Consider the following 19,123-nt stretch of genomic DNA (forward strand, 5'->3'; position numbering starts at 1 on the left):
GAGAGTAGTTGCTTGATGTGAAGCATTGACATAATGGCCTTCAAAGTGCTGTTTCTATGACCTCTTGATTGATTCCATGACCTCTTAAATCCTTATAAAGTTAAATCTAACATTAGTACATGAGGGGAGAATTATGCTCTTGAGGGCAAGTTTGTTAGAATAGTTGGTTTAATTGTCCAGCAATTAGGAGTGGCTACAGTGAATGCTATCAGTGATACTGCCAACTCACCTACGACAAGAATCTAACTTAAGAATTGATTAGGTTTTTTTTTGACTCATTGCAGTTTGTTATGACTGTTTGATTATTTAGAATTCAAGATCTGGAATGGTCAAAACAAAAGCTTCTGGATAAAATCAATGAGTTGACTTCCAAGTCACAGCAATTGACAAGCAATGATTCACAGCTTATAGAAAAGCTTCGATGTCTACAGCTTTCAGAGAGGAACCTCAGAAATGTGGTAAGGCCAGCTGTAAATCTTGGGTCTCAGTTTTCTTGCTACTCTGATGTTTCTGCATCACAGCAGCTATTCTTACCCTGTGAACCATATGAAGGTTCTTCAGTGTTGGTTGCAGAGAGGGTTAATAGGCATAGAATCATGTTTCATCTCCTGAACATTATAACCCCATCACCACCACCAAAATCTGTCCATGCAATCTACTGAGGAAGAGAAGAAAGTCTTTGGTTAATAGAAGGGAAAAAGAAGCTGTCACTTGTTTGCAGCTTCTTAAATTATTTTCCTACCTCTAGCTTGAAGGCTGGCAGAATGCATTTGCTTAACAGATTTCAGCAAACTCTGCACGCACAAGGTATATCTTCTCTGTACAGTTTCAGTTTCCCACTTTTACAATATTAGGTTGAGGTTAAACATGCATTAGAGGAACAGCACCTTATATTCTGCCTGGACAGTCTCAAACCTGGTGGTATGAGCACTGAACTCTCCAACTTCCAGTGACAACCTCCTCTGTTCCTTTTCCCTTTACTCTTTTCTCTCTCCTCTTCAACCTGGCCCCCATCACCATACCGCTTTGCTGCCTCCCATCTGCCCGTTCCCCACACATGTCTCAGACCTATTCCCCTTCCCACCTCCCTCACTTTATTCCATGCTCCACTTTCTCCGATCAAATTCCATCATCTTCAGCTCTCTGTCTCTTCCACTTATCACCTTCTGCTCTCTGAATGTTTCCTACTCACCCTTCCTCCATTTGCCTTACTCCCCTCACCTGGATCCACCTATCACCTGTGAGTTCTTGCTCTGTTCCTTCCCTCCACCTTTAAATACTTACCAGATAAAGTGTCCATTCCAGATGAAGGGCCTCAATCTGAAACGTTGACTGTCCATTTCCCTCCATAGATGATGCCCAACCAACTGAGTTCCTCTAGTGCTTTGTGTGTTGATCCAAATTCCAGCATCTGCAGCGTTTGGCAGCATTGTAGCTTAGCAGTTAGCACGATGCTTTACAACACCAGTGATCACCCACTGGGTTCAATTCCCACTGCTTTCTGTACGGAGTTTGTACGTTCTCCAGTTGACTGTGTCTGCTTCCTCCAGATGCTCCTATTTCCTCCACATTCTAAAGACGTATGGGCTAGGGTTAGTACGTTGTGCCCATACTCTGATGGCACCAGAAGCGTGGTGACTCTTGCGGGCTGCCTCCAGTGTCGTTGATGCAAGAGATTCATTTCACTGTACGACATTTTTCAATGTTTCTATGTGCGTGTAACAAATCAAGCTAGTCTCTTTATCTCATTTGTCTCTCAAAGAAAAGCTCTGATTTTCAATAGAGCTTGCCTTTGGATCTATTCCATCTGCCTGATAGTTCAGCTGGTTTAGTACCTCATTAGAAATGGAAGCTCACTAATACAACACTCATTGAGTTATGGACCAGGATTTGCATCCACAACAATTTGACCCAGAGGCAGGAATGCTACCCAGTTGAAGAAAGAGGGTGCTACTCTTTTGACAGAAACAATGACTGGGTACATTGGCAAATATTGCAGCCAATTTGCACACATCAAGTTTCCTAAACAGCAATGATATAAGTGACTAGCTAACCAAGAGTCATGCAGAAATAGGCCCTTTAGCCCACATCACTAATACAGGTCGACCTTCACTAATCCGGCACCATTGGGACCTGAGGAGTGCCGGATTAGTGAAAATGCTGAATTACAGAAGGATCACATTAAACATAATCAGTGCCGGATTATCGAAGGAACCGGATTACAGGTAGTCAGATTAGTGAAGGTCGACTGTAGTGTACACTTGTGATAGTCATAGTCATATTTTATTGATCCCGGGGGAAACTGGTTTTCGTTACAGTTGCACCGTAAATAATAAATAGTAATAAAACCATAAATAGTTAAATAGTAATATGTAAATTATGCCAGGAAATAAGTCCAGGACCAGCCTATTGGCTCAGGGTGTCTGACCCTCCAAGGGAAGAGTTGTAAAGTTTGATGGCCACAGGAAGGAATGACTTCCTATGACGCTCTGTGTTGCATCTCGGTGGAATGAGTCTCTGGCTGAATGTACTCCTGTGCCCAGCCAGTACATTATGTATGGATGGGAGACATTGACCAAGATGGCATCCAACTTGGACAGCATCCTCTTTTCAGACACCACTGTCAGAGAGTCCAGTTCCATTCCCACAACATCACTGGCCTTACGAATGAGTTTGTTGATTCTGTTGGTGTCTGCTACCCTCAGCCTGCTGCCCCAGCACACAACAGCAAACATGATAGTACTGGCCACCACAGACTCGTAGAACATCCTCAGCGTCATCCGGCAGATGTTAAAGGACCTCAGTCTCCTCAGGAAATAGAGACGGCTCTGACCCTTCTTGTAGACAGCCTCAGTGTTCTTTGACCAGTCCAGTTTATTGTCAATTCGTATCCCCAGGTATTTGTAATCCTCCACCATGTCCACCCTGACCCCCTGGATGGAAACAGGGGTCATCGGTACCTTAGCTCTCCTCAGGTCTACCACCAGCTCCTTAGTCTTTTTCACATTAAGCTGCAGATAATTCTGCTCACACCATGTGACAAAGTTTCCTACCGTAGCCCTGTACTCAGCCTCATCTCCCTTGCTGATGCATCCAACTATGACAGAGTCATCAGAAAACTTCTGAAGATGACAAGACTCTGTGCAGTAGTTGAAGTCCGAGGTGTAAATAGTGAAGAGAAAGGGAGACAAGACAGTCCCCTGTGGAGCCCCAGTGCTGCTGATCACTCTGTCGGACACACAGTGTTGCAAGCACACGCACTGTGGTCTGCCAGTCAGGTAATCAAGAATCCATGACACCAGGAAAGCATCCACCTGCATCGCTGTCAGCTTCTCCCCCAGTAGAGCAGGGCGGATGGTGTTGAACGCACTGGAGAAGTCAAAAAGCATGACCCTCACAGTGCTCGCTGGCTTGTCCAGGTGGGCGTAGACACGGTTCAGCAGATAGACGATGCTGTAATGCAAGTAAGTATTTTATTGCACAAGTGCATTACTTGCACTACAGCATCACAGATGTATCATTCCAGTGATCCAGATCTAATCTTGACCTCCAGTGCTTCTGTGTGGACTTTTGCATGTTCTATCTTTGACCATGTAGGTTTCCTTCAGGTGATCTTGTTTTCTTGCACATCCCAAAGAAGCGGGTATACTAATTGGTCACTGTAAATTGCCCCTAGCATGGGTGAGTGATAGAATCTGAAGTAAATTTAAGGGAATGTGGAGAGAATAAAATGGGAGGAATGAAGAGTTAGTGTAAATGAATGTGTGATTGTTGGAACAGACCTTGTGAGCTGTTGCCATGATATGACTCTTGGCTAGCAGAGTTACACAATTCTTTATACGTCTATCTATTTAATTCATGAGAGATGACCTTATTTTTCATTCTTAATGTTCTTTGGAATCAGAGGATAAGTGCCCGGTTCAGTGCTGTATGCGAGGAGGTAGAAACAAACCGGACCTGGAAGTTTCTTTAAGGGATGTAAATGAACCAGATGTTTTCTGTTAAGATAATCCAGCCATTATTACGTCATTAAATTCTGGACTTGCTTTATTAATCGAGTTTAAATTTCTGTTCCGGTGTGGTGATATTATAACCTCATATTTCTGGTTATTTCTTCTAATGTGCAGATTACTTAAACAATTTCTGTTTAACCAGCCAGTGCTTCTGCACCCCAACAGATGAACTGGACTAATGAGGTCTTATTCTATTCCTAGTAGTGTTAATAAACCAGCAGCTGAGTTTTCACAATATTAGTGGCTAGTAGTGTAAATCAAATTTCCTAATATTTTTACAATGAAACTCCACTCACTAAAATATGTTCCCCTCATCACCAACCAACTGGCATTAGGGTGTGTTGCTATTGTGGGTTGTTGAGGTTGTCCCAGGGATTCCTAAACTTTGTTAGGCATTTCATGGCTCTGGGGCAGCTAGCATGCTGAACATACCTGTATTTATTTATATTTTTCTTTGCAAACTGAATCTTAAATTATCTTAATGCTAATTAAAACCTCAAAGCCAGCTCTGTGTGACCTGGAAGGGCTGTGCTCCCCAGGATGGAATCATCCACATAAGTCGTATGAGAAAGGACAACATTCAAAATAGAAATATTTATTTCCATTTATCTAATGAGAAGCTTCTAACTGGGAAAACAGATAAGGACAATGCTTGTTAAATGTATCTCTACATGTAGGACATCATGTGACAGGGCAATGGAGTTTCTCCAAGTTTTTGTGTCTTATTTATAGTCAGAAAAAATGTGAACAATAATAGCAGCATAAGACTGGTTTTATTATTGCTATTGTTTCTAACTTCACAAAATGTAAGGGGAAATAATATTTACTGAATTCCAGAAGAATTTGATGAATCCATTTAAGACCAATGAATAAAAAGCTAAAATTAAAGTTACAATCAAAAAATAAACAGACTAAAAATCATTTCAGCCAAACATAAGGAAGTATCAAAATTAGAATCAAGTTTAATATCACTGGCATATGTCATGAAATATGTTGTTTTCTGGCAGGAGAACAATGCAATACATAATAAAAAAAACCATAAATTGCAATAAGAAATATATATATATATATAATATTATAATAAGTGCACTTATACATATGTAATTCTTTATATATATATAGAAAATTAAATGTGTAGTGCAAAATAGAGAGCAAAAAAATAGTGAGGTAGTGTTTATCAGTTCATTGTCCATTCAGAAATCTGATGGCAGTGGGGTAGAGGTAGAAGTTGTTCCTCAAACATTGAGTGTGTCTTCTGACTAGGCTCCTACACCTCACCTTGATGGTAGCAATGAGAAGAGGCCATGTCCTGGGTGATGGTGGTCCTTAATGATCAATGCCCACCTTATTGAGGCAATGCCTTTTGATGACATCCTCAATGCTGGGGAAACTAGTACCCATGATAGAGCTGGCTGACTTTGTAACTTTCTGCAGCTTTTTCCAGCCCTGTGCACTGGGCCCTTCATACCATCCACGCTGATGCAACCAGTCAGAATGCTCTCCACGTAACGTCTGTAGAAGTTTGCATGGGTCTTTGGTGACATACCAAGTCTCCTCAAGCTCCTAATGAAATATTGCCACCATCATGGCTTCTTGTTATTGCATCAATATATTGGGCCCAGGATAGATCTACAGAGATATTGACACCTAGGAACTTGAAACTACTCACACTTTCCACTGTTAATCCCTCAGTGAGGACTGGTGTGTGTTCCCTTGTTTTCCACTTCCTGAAGTCCACAACCTTTTCCTTGCTCTTACTAACATTGAGTGCAAGGTTGTTGTTACGATGCTACTCAACCAGCTGATCTGTTTCACCACTGTACTGTTGACCAGAAGGTTGGTAAAATATCTGTAATTTACAGTGGAGTTTTAAGTACATGTAAGAAAAGATAGGCTTTTGTCCTTTTGCTGAAAATCTTTCCCCTAGACTTCCACTGCAGTTTTATCGGTTCTGAATTGAATCTTCATATTTCTTCCACCGAGGGACAGAAGGGATCTGATGGGAGAGTTGTGGGCAACTTGTTATGAGGTCTGTTCCTTCTACTGGTTTGTGGCTCTCAATGCACAGACTCTGGAATCTCAACGCCACCCCAAACACTGCTCCTTCTGGTCACGTGTTAGAGATTCCCAGGAGCCAGTGAGGATAATGCATTTCTTCATGATGATTTTAAGCATGTCCATGGATCTTTTCCTCCATCTGTCTGGTAATTTCTTTCCATGTGTAATGAAGGTCTCAGTGCTGGGGATGTTGGCCAGAGAGAGGACAAGAAATAGCAACCAAACCAGTGTTGCTGCCTCCAGATTGACTGACTTGCCGTGAAGTTGGAGGCTTTTGCAGAAACAGCCTTGATCATATCTTTCTAGTGCTGATAATAACAGGAGATATAAGCCCTAATGGCTACTTCCCCATCCCACCCACCACTGCTTCCAATTGGAGTACTAAATATTTCAGCACGTCCACTGTATTTAGTTTGACTCCATCAATAATTGGGAAGTCCATATAGTTTAAATAATGGTTAGCTAACAAGCAGAGATTCTTCAACACGAGCAATCATGAAGGTTTACTTTGTTTGAATATTAATGTTTAGCATCTACCAGTTTCAGATTATGTGTCTGATATTTGAATATTAGGCAGGACAGCATCTAGGCTTCTCAATCTGCCAATTTCATGCTGTTCTTTCTATTTTTATGGTGTCTGCTTCTCAGCATTACGTTCTTGCTTGCTTTTCCTGGTTTTGTCTCTCAAGTGGAATCCAGAAGTAGGTAAACATGCCGGTAAATTGGCTCAATGATTTTGTTCCTGGCACTTACTACAATTCTTGTACAGTGTATCGCTCTTGTTTATATTTTTCTTTTGACTTCCGATAATAGGTAGAAAGGTGAAACACCTGTAAAAAGCACAGAGAATCATAACACCTAGTAATTATGATGAAGCATTTCTAATGGTTTATTATTTGAAGTCTCAAAGATTTGATTGAAGTTACATACTGGAATTTTTTCATCATATCTTAAAGAAATGGTAACTAAGCCAGGGCTGTTGCCTCCAGCTCCACTGACCCAGATTTGACCCTGACCTCTCCTTGCGACTGCCTTAGTTCCCACAACTATTTCAGTTTCCTCCCACATCCCAAAGGCAGATTAAATCACCACTGTAAGTTAATGTAGGCAAGTGGTAACAGCAGCAAAGAGAAAGAAATAAGTTGTAGTGTTGCAAAAAAAGGAAAGGAAGAATTGGACTGATAGGACTGCTCCATTGGTAGCCTGCATGGATCTGGTAGGCTAAATATCCCTCCTGTGTCATAAAAAGTTAAATTCATTCAATGAAGCAAACAAAATCAGGGAACAGTTGTAAAGTGCATGAAAATATTGGTAGAAATGACCACCGCATAGATCTTGTGCAGAATAAGTAACTTTGACAAATATCATTGTCATATAATGGCAAATTGGATTAAAGGAAAGCAGATCTGATAGATGGAATTGAGGTAATATGAGTCCATTAACGAGAGCCCATTCTCCCTTTTAATCTCTAAACATATAGTCTATGTATCTTAACAGTTAAAGTACGTTAGTCTTCCAACTTCTCTGATGAGCATCAAATTATCGCAAGCAATTTCTGAACATCAGAAAAAAACAGCAATATTTGAGTGATTTAATTTTGTGTTTCACATTTTGTTCTGACAGTAACTGCAAGGACAAATTTTGCGACTAGCTTTGTTTTACTTGTACTAATATTATGGCTAAATATGGTGTTTACCACAATGGATTGATGTTGTGTTTGAACAATAATCATAAATCACTTCTTTTTAAAAGCTTACAGATAAAGAGAGTACTGAAGAGATGCTGAAAGGTAATGAAGGAATACTGAAAGGTAAACTCTGCCGCTTGCAAAGCCAGTTGAGGATGAAGGTGGATGAAATGAATAAGCAGTCTGAGTACTTTGAACACTACAAACAAAGGCAGCAACAGCTAATTATGAAACTGAGAGAGCGCGAACTGTCCTTGCAGAACCAAATCTTCAAACTGGAGAGAGAGAAAATTGATTTAAATGCCACCAGTATAGTCCTAAAAACTGAGCTACAACAAGTTACTGCAAAGCTCACAAAGCTGGAGAAAGCACACATGAGGAGGAGTAGAGATCGTTCAGAGCATGATACAGATCTCACCAACATGGAAAGCTGCGTATTGAATGGAGAGGATCACATTAAAGAGCAGATTCTGGTCCTTCAGAATGACTTAAAGAGACTTTTAGAAAAAGAAGCAGCAAATAACCAGGAAAGGGAGCAATTCCAAGAAAGACTTCAACAAGCTGAGGAAAATGAGAGCTTCCTGACACATAAACTAGAAGACTTCCGCTCACGGATCCATGAACTGAAGTTATCAGAGAGCAGCCTGCAAGAGCAAATCGAGGACCTGGAAGAAGAGAATGAGAAACTCAGAAAAGATCTGAAAGATGTACAAGAGCAAAAGAACTACCTGAATGTGCTGGACTGTGAAGAAAAGCTGGGGAATTTAGCGCAGGATGAGTGTACAGTGAATAAAACATCAACAGTAAGTACCATTGCTGCAAATTATGAGAAATCTTCACGTGAGGTTTCGGTTTTCTGTTTGCAATGTTTCACATGAATTTCTGTTAATTTAAAAAAAAAAGTCTTGACTCCAAAAAGACGATTTATTTTTATGTTTCTCTCTATGTCTCATCTTTGGAGACTGCTAATGATAGCTATGATCCTCCTGTTGTTCATTTGTTCATTAAGAATGTGAGGGAAGGTAGGAGAAGGAAATGAGGACGGCAACAATTTAACCTCCAGCAGAATTTCAGAGTTAAAATTCAGAAGGACAAGTTCAAGTTTATTATCATTTAACTGTATACATGTATACCACCAAATGAAACAACGTTCCTCTGGACCAATGGGAACAATACAGTACATATAGCTCACACAAACACTTAATATAATATTTCCAAAAATAAATTTAAAAATAATAAAATATATTCTAGAATATTAACATTTAGTATAAGGTGCATTTATGACAAAAATTAAAAAGTAAATAGTGTAACACTACTGGTGCTTTATAAGCGATGAGACCTTGGTGTTTGGGAGGGAGTTTGGTAGTCTCATGGCCTTGGGAAAGAAGCTATTTCCCATCCTAACAATCCTTGTCCTGATGCTACACTACCTCCTGCCTAGTGGGGTTGTGGGTCAAAGACATTGTGGGACAGATGGGAGGGATCCTTGACAATGCTAAGTTTTTGCATTGCTCCAGATTTCCACCATCTGCAGTCTCATGTCTCCCAAACTCTTTCAGCTGCAAACCTGACCACAGAACTTTCTAATCTCATCATTTGAAGCCAATTTTCCTTGATAAATATCTCAGGTGGGTAGAAGAGAGACCCCAGGGATCCCTTAGTAGTCCTAACAATCCTTTGTAGGATCTTGCAGTCAGATGCCTTGTAATTCCCGTAACAGACAGTGAGACAGCTGGTCAGAACATTCTCAATGCTGCTCCTGTAACAATGATGGTGGCGGGGGGTGGGGGGGGGGCTCTTGCCTTAATCTCCACAGAAAGTGGAAATACTAGTGTGTTTTCCTGGTTGAAGAGATAGTGTTGAGGGACCAGGTGAGACTGTGAGTAAGAATGCACATCAGATTCCGGTGAAGGTGGAGCATAGGGAGTGGGTACGTGCGAAGTTCTGGGAATGAGTGCAAAATCTGGTGGGACTTTAAGATTATGTACTTGAGTTGCTGAACTAAGATGTAGTGAGAGTTGAATTACATTGCTGACTTACCAACCCCTGTAATAGCTTAATACATGGGCTATAATAGTCCACAACTGTTTGGGAAAATTAGCTTCAAACGATGAGATTAGAAAGTTCTGTGGTCAGGTTTGCAGCAGAAAGGGTTTGGGAGACATGAGACTGCAGATGGTGAAAGTCTGGAGCAATGCAAAAAACACTGGAGGAACTCAACGGGTCAGGCAGCATCTGTAGAGGGTGATGCACAGCCAATGTTTCGGATCGAGATCCTTCATCTGGAGTGAGTTCATTGAGTCGATTATTAACTGTCCATTTCACTCAGTAGATGCTGCCTGACTACAGAGTTCATCCAACACTTTGTATGTAGTGGCTTTGGGAAGTTGTCTTCCTGTGGTTTTGAGCCAGTAAAATTCTTTCTACCCATATATCAATGAATGAGCTCATACTCTCGTGCTCACATTGGCAAACACCGCAGGAGGTAGAATGAGCAGAGGGAGAGGAAATGGGAAGAGTCTTGCACTTCAAAACTGCTTCAAAGGAAAAGAAAACAAACTGGAAGGTATCCTTTCACTGAATGGTGCCTCTCCAAAGCTATCAGGATGAGTTTGCTATTACCTTCTGTTTCAGCAGTTCACCAGAATTCGTGCTTACAATTTGTCAAATGTAGGGTCTGTACTGGAGTTCTTTGTATTTTGGAGTAGACCAGTTTGTAAATGTTCCTGGTTCTTTTACTTGCTTTGGGGACAGAGCATGATGGGACTATTTTTGAGTCCTTGGGGAAAATAGAATGTCATTCATACTTTGTAGGAGGAGCTTTTGATTGATGCCTCTTGGCATTACAGTGGGAATTAGATGGGTGTTCATCTATGAATGTTACATGAAAAGTTTGTGGTGCATGAGAGCAAATGTGAGGTACCATATACTTGTTTGCAGGGGACAAGTAGCTGCCCCCCCCCCCACCACTATGTCATAAGGAAATATGGATATCTGGAGTACAATCATGGGGAGGGGGGAGGGAGAGGGAAAGGGAAAGGGAAAAAAAGACCCATGTAATCATAGGGAGATGGTGAAAACACCACACAGACAGCACTCGAAGCTGGGATTAAATCTAGGCCATTAGAGTGAGGCAGGAGTTGACTGTAGGGGAGCTACCTTAGTGCAAGAGCTGGAAGCCAGAATGAGACACACAATTTGTTTCCAACAGGGTTGTTGGAATGTAACAGAAATTCTCAAAGGGAGGGGTTAAAGAAATAACTAAGGGAAAGAACATAGAACATTACAACACAGTACAGGCTCTTTGACCCCAATGTTATGCTGACCTTTTAATCTACTCTAAGATCAACAGAGGGAAGGATAGGCAAGTTCCAAAAATGATTGTGACTCAAAAGCTGAGGCTGTAAATTGAGGAGAATTTTAAAAGGATAAATAAAAGAGCTTACTTTCCAACAACAAAAGAATGGCAGGCCATTCAAAACTCTATGAAGCTGCCCTTAGTGCTTTGCACCTACAGTGCTACATATAATGTTGGAAGGATAGTACCAAGAGACAGTTTTGGAACAGTGATAAATCATAATCATCACTGCTGGGAGAGGTTAAGGGGCCAATAAAGACTAGGGACGTGAAAGCATTTGAACAATGGATAGAAGTCTAAGGTGAGGTACTGCTAGAGTGGGAATTCAAGGCGGATATTTTTGTCTCACATTAGAGAGTTATTCATTGTTTTAATGAGCAATGGAGTATGCCATAACGACCATTGGTATAGAGCTAGGGCTCTAAGATATTCAGATATGGATGACACAATTGTGATTTCTGTAAATGAAGGAATAACAATAGAAATTAAGAGTACAAAAGCCTGGGACTTCTGATCCCACACCAATATAAACGTCAGGATGTAATTGTGCTTCCCTGTGAAGGCCTGGTTTCTAGTGTTGGCGTGGACTTGAGATAGATGCTGCACCTCTTATTTGTGGCCAGTGCTGTTGAGCCCTCACAGAGATTGATGCAGCAGCATGAACATCCTCAGGCTTCCCAGTTCTCAAGTAGACTGCTGATTCTGCATGTTTAGACCTAGGCCAAACACACAAGAAAATAGGAGGAAGAGTAGGCCAGCAGGCAGCTCAGGTTGCCCCACCAGTCAATATATCGTGGCTGATCTTTGCTGCCTTAAACCCCTCTTCTGTGCCAGTTTCCTAGTTCCCTTTATTCCTTGGCAGTCCTATTTCAGTTAACTCCAAGGCATCTTGGTTGGTGTTTACTGAAGGGCCATTCATGAGCTGTACAACTCCTTGACCTTGGATGCCATGAAGGAGTTTTGTGTTTGTTGATTTTTTGATGGTTTCAATGTTTTTAATTTTCTTATATGGGATTGCTGTGCAGCGCAGCTCAAAGGACTAGAAGGGGCTATTCCACACTGTATCCCTAATATTCAAATAAAATACTAATGAAATAAGTAAATTTCTAGATATGTACATTTGTATTTAACAAGCTCCAAGATTTACTTGATTTTTTTTTATGTCAAAGCCAGAATAATAGTTATGGCTTTAATAGATAATAATCCTGAGCATGGGCCCTAACCTACTGTAAAAACCATTGCATGAGAGCAGCAATTCCCTTTCCCTGAGCTAGCACCCATGGTGCATTGGGCTACATTGAAATGCTGAGGTACCAGTGTTGGACCACACTGAAACATTGTGACTCCAGGTCAATTGGTGATCTGCTCCTTAAATTGCTATTGCTGTATAATAAATTGAATTGTTCTTCTTGGCTCTGGGGAGGATGGCTTAAAAGTTGTAGGATTTAAGTCATTGGAATAATCTTAGTTTGAACTCTCAAAAGTCTTTCACTCTGTCAAGTAAGAGAGGTAAAGCTTCCAGAGCTTTCCAGAATTTTATTTTGTATAGCCATGAGAGGCATATTAAACTGTTATGTACAAGGATGACTTAAAATACAAGTGGATTGTTGAACTGCAAAGAAAATAACAATTAAACAGTCTAGTCGAAGAATTAAACAGTCATATCCAATAATGGAGAGCCCTCCCAAAATTTGGCTGCCCTGAGAAGGTCATTACCATTCTACTCCTGCTACGCATTGATATGCAAGTTGTAATCTCACAGAGATAACTTGAGTGTAGACCATGGTCAAGCAAAGTTATATCATTGAACCAAAGCTCTTAATATTTTGCACTGCAGTCCAATTTCTCTCTTCAAGCAGGTTTCTAGTGGTGTTATTCCTCAGAATAAGCTGGAAACTGTTCAATACCAAGGTCACATCAGTTTCAGCTGTTGATTTACTGCAGGCAGACGTTGCATGATTGTCTGTACATTTGGAGGTCAATTCTAAGTCTATGGATCTATGGATAGAAGATCTATGTACTGAAGATCCGTGATAGTGGTGGTGCTGATCTTGTTCTTTGCCTCGAACCAGTTGAGGTTGAAAAGCCTGTTGTCCATTCTATACATGCTTGGGATTTCCTGTGGCAGGTCTTGGCCATTGAAGCAAAGGATGGCAGCAATAAAGGTGGCAAATAGGGTAGGTATATTGGTACAGTGGTTTTGTTGCTTTGCAGGCTCCTGATGTCATGGTGGACCTCTTTTATACTGGGAGGTTCCCCCATGTCTTCTCTCACAGGTCTCTGGAAGATTTGGTTAGTAAAAAGACAGCATACTGTCACAGTTGGGGAACTTCTTGAAAGTGATCTTTTCATCAATCATTGATATCCTTCCAATCCTTTCACAAGTTCTTTCCATCCTTTGAGTACAGATATTTTAGTCTAAGGTACCTTGGCCCATAGGCGGCTTTGGTTGCACTGAAAAAGTCACTCATGTCACCATAATCTGCCAGTCTCTGGATTTCCAGTGCTTTCTCAGTCCATCAATAACCCTGTAGCTCTCTCACTCTTCACTGGACAGTTGCCTTGGCTTTGGAGTAAGGTTCACTTTTGGCCTTGCTGCCAATGTAATTCTGCCAGGCACAAACGGCTTTTCTTTTCTGAGATAAGTTGTTCTATGTCCTTGTCATCATCATCAAGCCAATCCTGATGTTTTCTGGACTAGTGCCCAAGGATGCTCTTGCAGCTATGGAGGATGGTGGATTTGAGCAGACCCCAGTGTTCTTCAATATCCTTTGGATATTCCTGTTGGAGGCTTTCCCCGAATGAGGCCTGAAGGTGGTGTTGGGTGGCAGTGTCAAGTAGACTCCTGAGATTTAGTCTTGGCATGGTCTGCTTTTTATGAACCTTCTTATTTCTCATGACTTTGATGGACATGGTGGAGTGGATCAGGAGATGATCTGTCTAGCATTCATCTGTGCCAACCATGGCCCTTGTAATATTCACATGACGGTGGTCCCTGGCTCTGATAATAACAGTCAATGATATGTCATTGTTTAGATCAGGGGTACTGCCAAGATGCCTTGAGTTTGTTTTTCTGGTGGAAGAGAGTGTTTATGATGATAAAATTGTGTTCAGCACATATAGTGAGGCGTAGTACTCCATTTGAGTTGATGTTGTCAATGTCTTCCTTCCCTATGGTACCTTTCCAAATGTTGAAGTCCGTGCCAACCCTGGCATTAATTCCCCTGAGAGAATTATCTTATCCTCTTTCAGGATGCTCGACAGTGTTGCGTCTAGGCAAGTGTAGATGTGACACTCTTTTTCATACTCTTGTGAGTCTGGAGTATTCAGTTCAGTGCCACTAGCTGACGGCAGGCCACAAAGCCAGTCTTCACCGAAGCACCCCAATCCTCACCAATCACCCTGTTCAAACCGTTCAAAAAACAGAAAAACAGTAAGCAGAATCCCGTAGCACATGCAAAATAAACCTCAGAGTCTCCTGAAATGAGTCCACAGCTATGAACGTCAACATGTCAGTCCTTTCAAAGTGGAACCTAAGACTCCTGTTCTTCCCGCTGACAGCAGCTAGTGAAGGAGAGGAAAATGGGACAAATGCGGGCATTCGGCACCAAGCACATACCCATCCTCTGCTATTGTCTTTGTCTTCAACCTTTCTCAATGCCTCAGTCAGAGAGAAGTAATAGAGTCAATCATGGACTCATGTCCTGTCTCCAGGCTGCACACACTACTCCCAACATCACCAAGCTCCTTCGGAGGCAGCAACGTACCAGCACACTAAATCATCTCAAAAACACACTATCTAAATAACACAAGCAATATAGTGGAAGTTCCAGGTGTCAGGGGTTATGAAGTGTGTGAAGTTACCATTACTAGAGAGAAGGTACTTGAGAAACTGAAAGGTCCGAAGGTAGATAAGTCAACTGGACCAGATGATGTACACCCCAGCATTCTGAAAGAGGTGGATGAAGAGATTACGGAGGCATCAGTAAAGATATTTCCAAAAATTGCTAGATTCTGGAATGGTTCTGGAAGACAAATGTCACTCCATTCTTCAAGAAGGGAGAGAGGCAGAAAAAGAAAATTATAGGCCGGTTAGTCTGATCTTAGTGATTGGAGTCAATTATTAAGGATGAGGTCTCAGAGTACTTGGAGGTACATGATAAAACAGGCCATCATCAGCATGGTTTCCTCAAGGGAAAATCTTGCCTGACAAATCTGTTGGAATTTTTTGAAGAAATACCAAGCAGGATAGACAAAGGAGAATCGGTTGGTGTTGTGTACTTGGAGTTTCAGAAGGCCCTTGACAAGGTGCCACACATGAGGTTGCTTAACAAGCATGAGCTCATGGTATTACAGGAAGGATTCTAGTATAGATTAAAGCAGTGGCTGATTGGCGGGAGGCAAAGAGTTGGAATAAAGGGTGCCTTTTCTGACCGGGTGCCAGTGATTAGTGGTGTTCCACAGGGGTCTGTGTAGGGACTGATTCTTTTTGCGTTATGTGTCAATCACTTAGATAACGGAATTGATGGTTCTGTTGCAAAGTTTGCAGACAATATGAAGATAGTTGGAGGGGCAAATAGTTTTTAGGAAGTAGAGAGGCTGCAGAAGGACTTAGACAGATTAGGAGAATGTGCGAAGAAATGGCAGATGGAATACTGTTGGGAAGTGTATAGTCATGCACTTTAGTAGAAGAAATGAAAGAGTGGACTATTTTCTAAGTGAGGAGAAAAGAGAAAGAACTGAGGTGCAAAGGGACTTGGGATTCCTTGTGCAGGATTCTCTAAATGTTAATTTGCAGGCTGAGTCTATGGTGAGGAAGGAAAATGCAATGTTAGCATTCATTTCAAGGGGACTAGTATATAAAAACAAGGATGTAATGTTGAGGTGTTATAAATCACTAGTGAGGCCTCACTCAGAGTATTGTGAGTAAGTTTGGGCCCTTATCTTAAAAAAGAATGTGCTGAAACTGGAGAGAGTTCAAAAGAGGTTCGCAAAAATTATTCCAGGATTAAATGGCTTGTCATATGAAGTGTGTTTGATGGCTCAGGGCCTGCATTCATTAGAATTCAGAAGAATGCGGGCTGACCTCATTGAAATCTATTGAATGGTGAAAGACCTTGAAAGAGTGGATGTGGAGAGAATGTTTCCTATAGTGGGACAGTCTAAGATCAGAGGACACAGCCTCAGAATAGAGAAGTGTCCTTTTAGAACAGAAATGAGGAGGAACTTCTTTAGCCAGAGAGTGGTGAATCTGTGAAATTCTTTGCCAAAGGCAACTGTGGAGCCCAAATTTTTATTTATGTTTAAAGCAGTGGTTGATAGATTCCTGATTGGTCAGGGCTTGAAGGGATAAGGGGAGAAAGCAGGAGAATGGGGCTGAGAGGAAAATTCGATCAGCCATGATGAAATGGTACAGCATACGCGATGGGCTAAATGGCTTAATTCTGCTCCTGTATCTTACGGTCTAACTCACAGTTTTCCTCTCTGGTTGATCACTGGTTGCTTGATCAGAATGTGCACATTCCAGGCTCCAAAGGTCAGTGCACATCTCGCACAGCCCCTCATGTACCCAGAGCACATTCTACGTAATCAGGAAAGTGCACCAATGCCTCTACTTTCTGAGAGGCAGAAGGGAGCTGGACTATGTACATCTATATTCACATCAGTCTACAGATGTGCAATAGGAAGCATCCTAACAAGCTGCGTCACTGTATGGTATGGAAACTGCACCGTGGCTGACAAGAAGGTAGATAAAACGCAGTGCATCACTGGAACAGCCTACCCACAATAAAAGACATATATAAGGAAAGGTGCTAGAAAAGGGCCAGTAACGTCATTAAGGATCCCACCCAACTGCTCAACAGACCATTTGCTCTAATCCCATCAGGGAGGAGGCGACATAGCAACAGCGCCAGGACCACCAGACTCGAAAACAGTTACTTTTCCCAAGCTGTAAGGCTGATCCACCCACTAACCCACCCCCCAGCACCCCTCCACACCCCAACCACCATTTGTTTACCATTTCCTGTCAGTTTCCTTATGCACAGACACTCCTGTGCCTAGTGTCGTTATATGGACATACAATCGATTTATGTCTATAAACTGTCTTATTTATTTATATTTATTGTGTTTTCTTTGTGCTGTATCAGAGCTAGAGTAGCAATTATTTCCTTCTCCTTCACAACACGCTAGAGGAACTCAGCAGGTCAGGCAGCATCCGTGGAAACGATGAGTCGACGTTTTGGGCTGGAACCCTTCATCAGGACTGAAGGGGGAGGGGGCAGAGGCCCTATAAAGAAGGTGGGGGGGAGGGTGGGAAGGAGAAGGCTGGTGGGTTCCAGGTGAAAAACCAGTAAGGGGAAAGATAAAGGGGTGGGGGAGGGGAAGCAGGGAGGTGATAAGCAGGAAAGGTGAAGAAAGAATAGGGGAAAACACAATGGGTAGTAGAAGTAGGCGGAACCATGAGGGAGGTGATAGGCAGCCGGGGGAGGGGGCAGAGTGAAATAGGGACAGAGGAAGGGAAGGGGAGGGAATTACCGGAAGTTGGAGAATTCTATGTTCATACCAAGGGGCTGGAGACTACCTAGATGGTATATGAGGTGTTGCTCCTCCAACCTGAGTTTAGCCTCATCATGGCAGTAGAGGGGGCCTTGTATGGACATACCTGTATAGGAATGTGAAGCAGAGTTGAAGTGGGTGACAATCGGGAGATCCTGTTTGTTGTGGTGGACGGAGCGGAGGTGCTCGACGAAGTGGTCCCCCAATCTGCGTCAGGTTTCACCGATGTAGAGGAGGCTGCACCGTGAGCACCGGATGCAATAGATGACCCCAGCAGACTCAAAAGTGAAGTGTTGCCTCACCTGGAAGGACTGTTTGGGGCCCTGAATGGTGGCAAGAGAGGAGGTGTAGGGACAGGTGTAGCACTTGCGCTTACAGGGATAAGTGCCGGGTGGGAGATCCATGGGGAGGGACGTGTGGATCAGGGAGTCGCGGAGGGACCGATCCCTGCGGAAAGCGGACGGGGGTAGAGAGGGAAAGATGTGCTTAGTGGTGGGGCCTGTTGAAGGTGGCAGAATTTGCGGAGGATAATGTGCTGGATCCGGAGGCTGGTGGGGTGGTAGGTGAGGACAAGGGGAACTCTGTCCCTGTTGTGGTTGCGGGAGGATGGGGTGAGGGCCGAAGTGCGGGAAATGGAGGAGATGCGGGTGAGGGCATCATTGATGATGGCAGAAGGGAACCACGATCCTTAAAGAAAAGGGACATTTGAGATGTCCTGGAACGGAAAGCCTCATCCTGGGAGCAGATGCGGCGGAGATGGAGGAACTGGGAATCGGGAATGGCATTTTTGCATGTGGCAGGGTGGGAAGAGGTATAGTCGAGGTAGTTATGAGAGTCAGTGGGCTTGTAGAAGATGTCAGTGGACAGTCTGACTCCAGAGATTGAGACCGAGAGATTGAGAAAGGGGAGAGAAGTGTCAGAGTGAATTTGAGAGCTGGGTGGAAGTTTGAAGTAAAGTCGATGAAATTGACGAGCTTAGCATGGGTGCAGGAAGCAGTACCAATGTAGTCGTCAATGTACCAAAGGAAAAGTTGGGGAGCAGTACCAGAATAGGTTTGGAGCACAGACTGTTCTTTCTCCTTTACACTTGTGTACTGGAAATGACATTAAACAATCTTGAATCTGTGGCAAAGAACAAGGGCAACCTGTCAGTGTTGTGGCTCGACCTGGCAAGTGCATATGGCTCCATTCCGCACAAGCTGATGCAGCTCACACTGACCAAATATCACGTCCCCAGCAGAATCAGAGATCTTATCGCTGATTATTACAGCAACTTCAGGATGAGGGTCTCTTCAGGAGCAATTACATCAACCTGGCACAAGGTGGAGATTGGCATTATCACAGGGTGCACTATCTCAGTGACACTGTTCTCCCTAGCCATGAACATGCTCACTAAGTCTGCTGAACCAGGGTGCAGAGGGCCCAGAATGAATTCTGCTCAATGGCAAC

At 42.6% G+C, this 19,123-nt stretch overlaps 1 protein-coding gene across 2 annotated transcripts in view; it reads left to right on the forward strand.

Annotated features, from left to right (window-relative positions):
- The window catches only part of LOC134345665 (golgin subfamily B member 1-like), a 155,219-nt gene that overhangs the window by 9,095 nt on the left and 127,001 nt on the right, over positions 1-19,123 (forward strand). For both annotated transcript variants that reach the window (XM_063046688.1, XM_063046687.1), the window contains exons 3-4: positions 311-458; positions 7,824-8,561. In XM_063046688.1, coding sequence (XP_062902758.1) covers positions 311-458; positions 7,824-8,561 — 886 coding nt within the window. The remainder of the gene's footprint in view (positions 1-310; positions 459-7,823; positions 8,562-19,123) is intronic.

The sequence above is a fragment of the Mobula hypostoma genome, chromosome 4 (genome assembly GCF_963921235.1).
Source record: "Mobula hypostoma chromosome 4, sMobHyp1.1, whole genome shotgun sequence".
In the NCBI taxonomy this organism is placed as follows: domain Eukaryota; kingdom Metazoa; phylum Chordata; class Chondrichthyes; order Myliobatiformes; family Myliobatidae; genus Mobula; species Mobula hypostoma.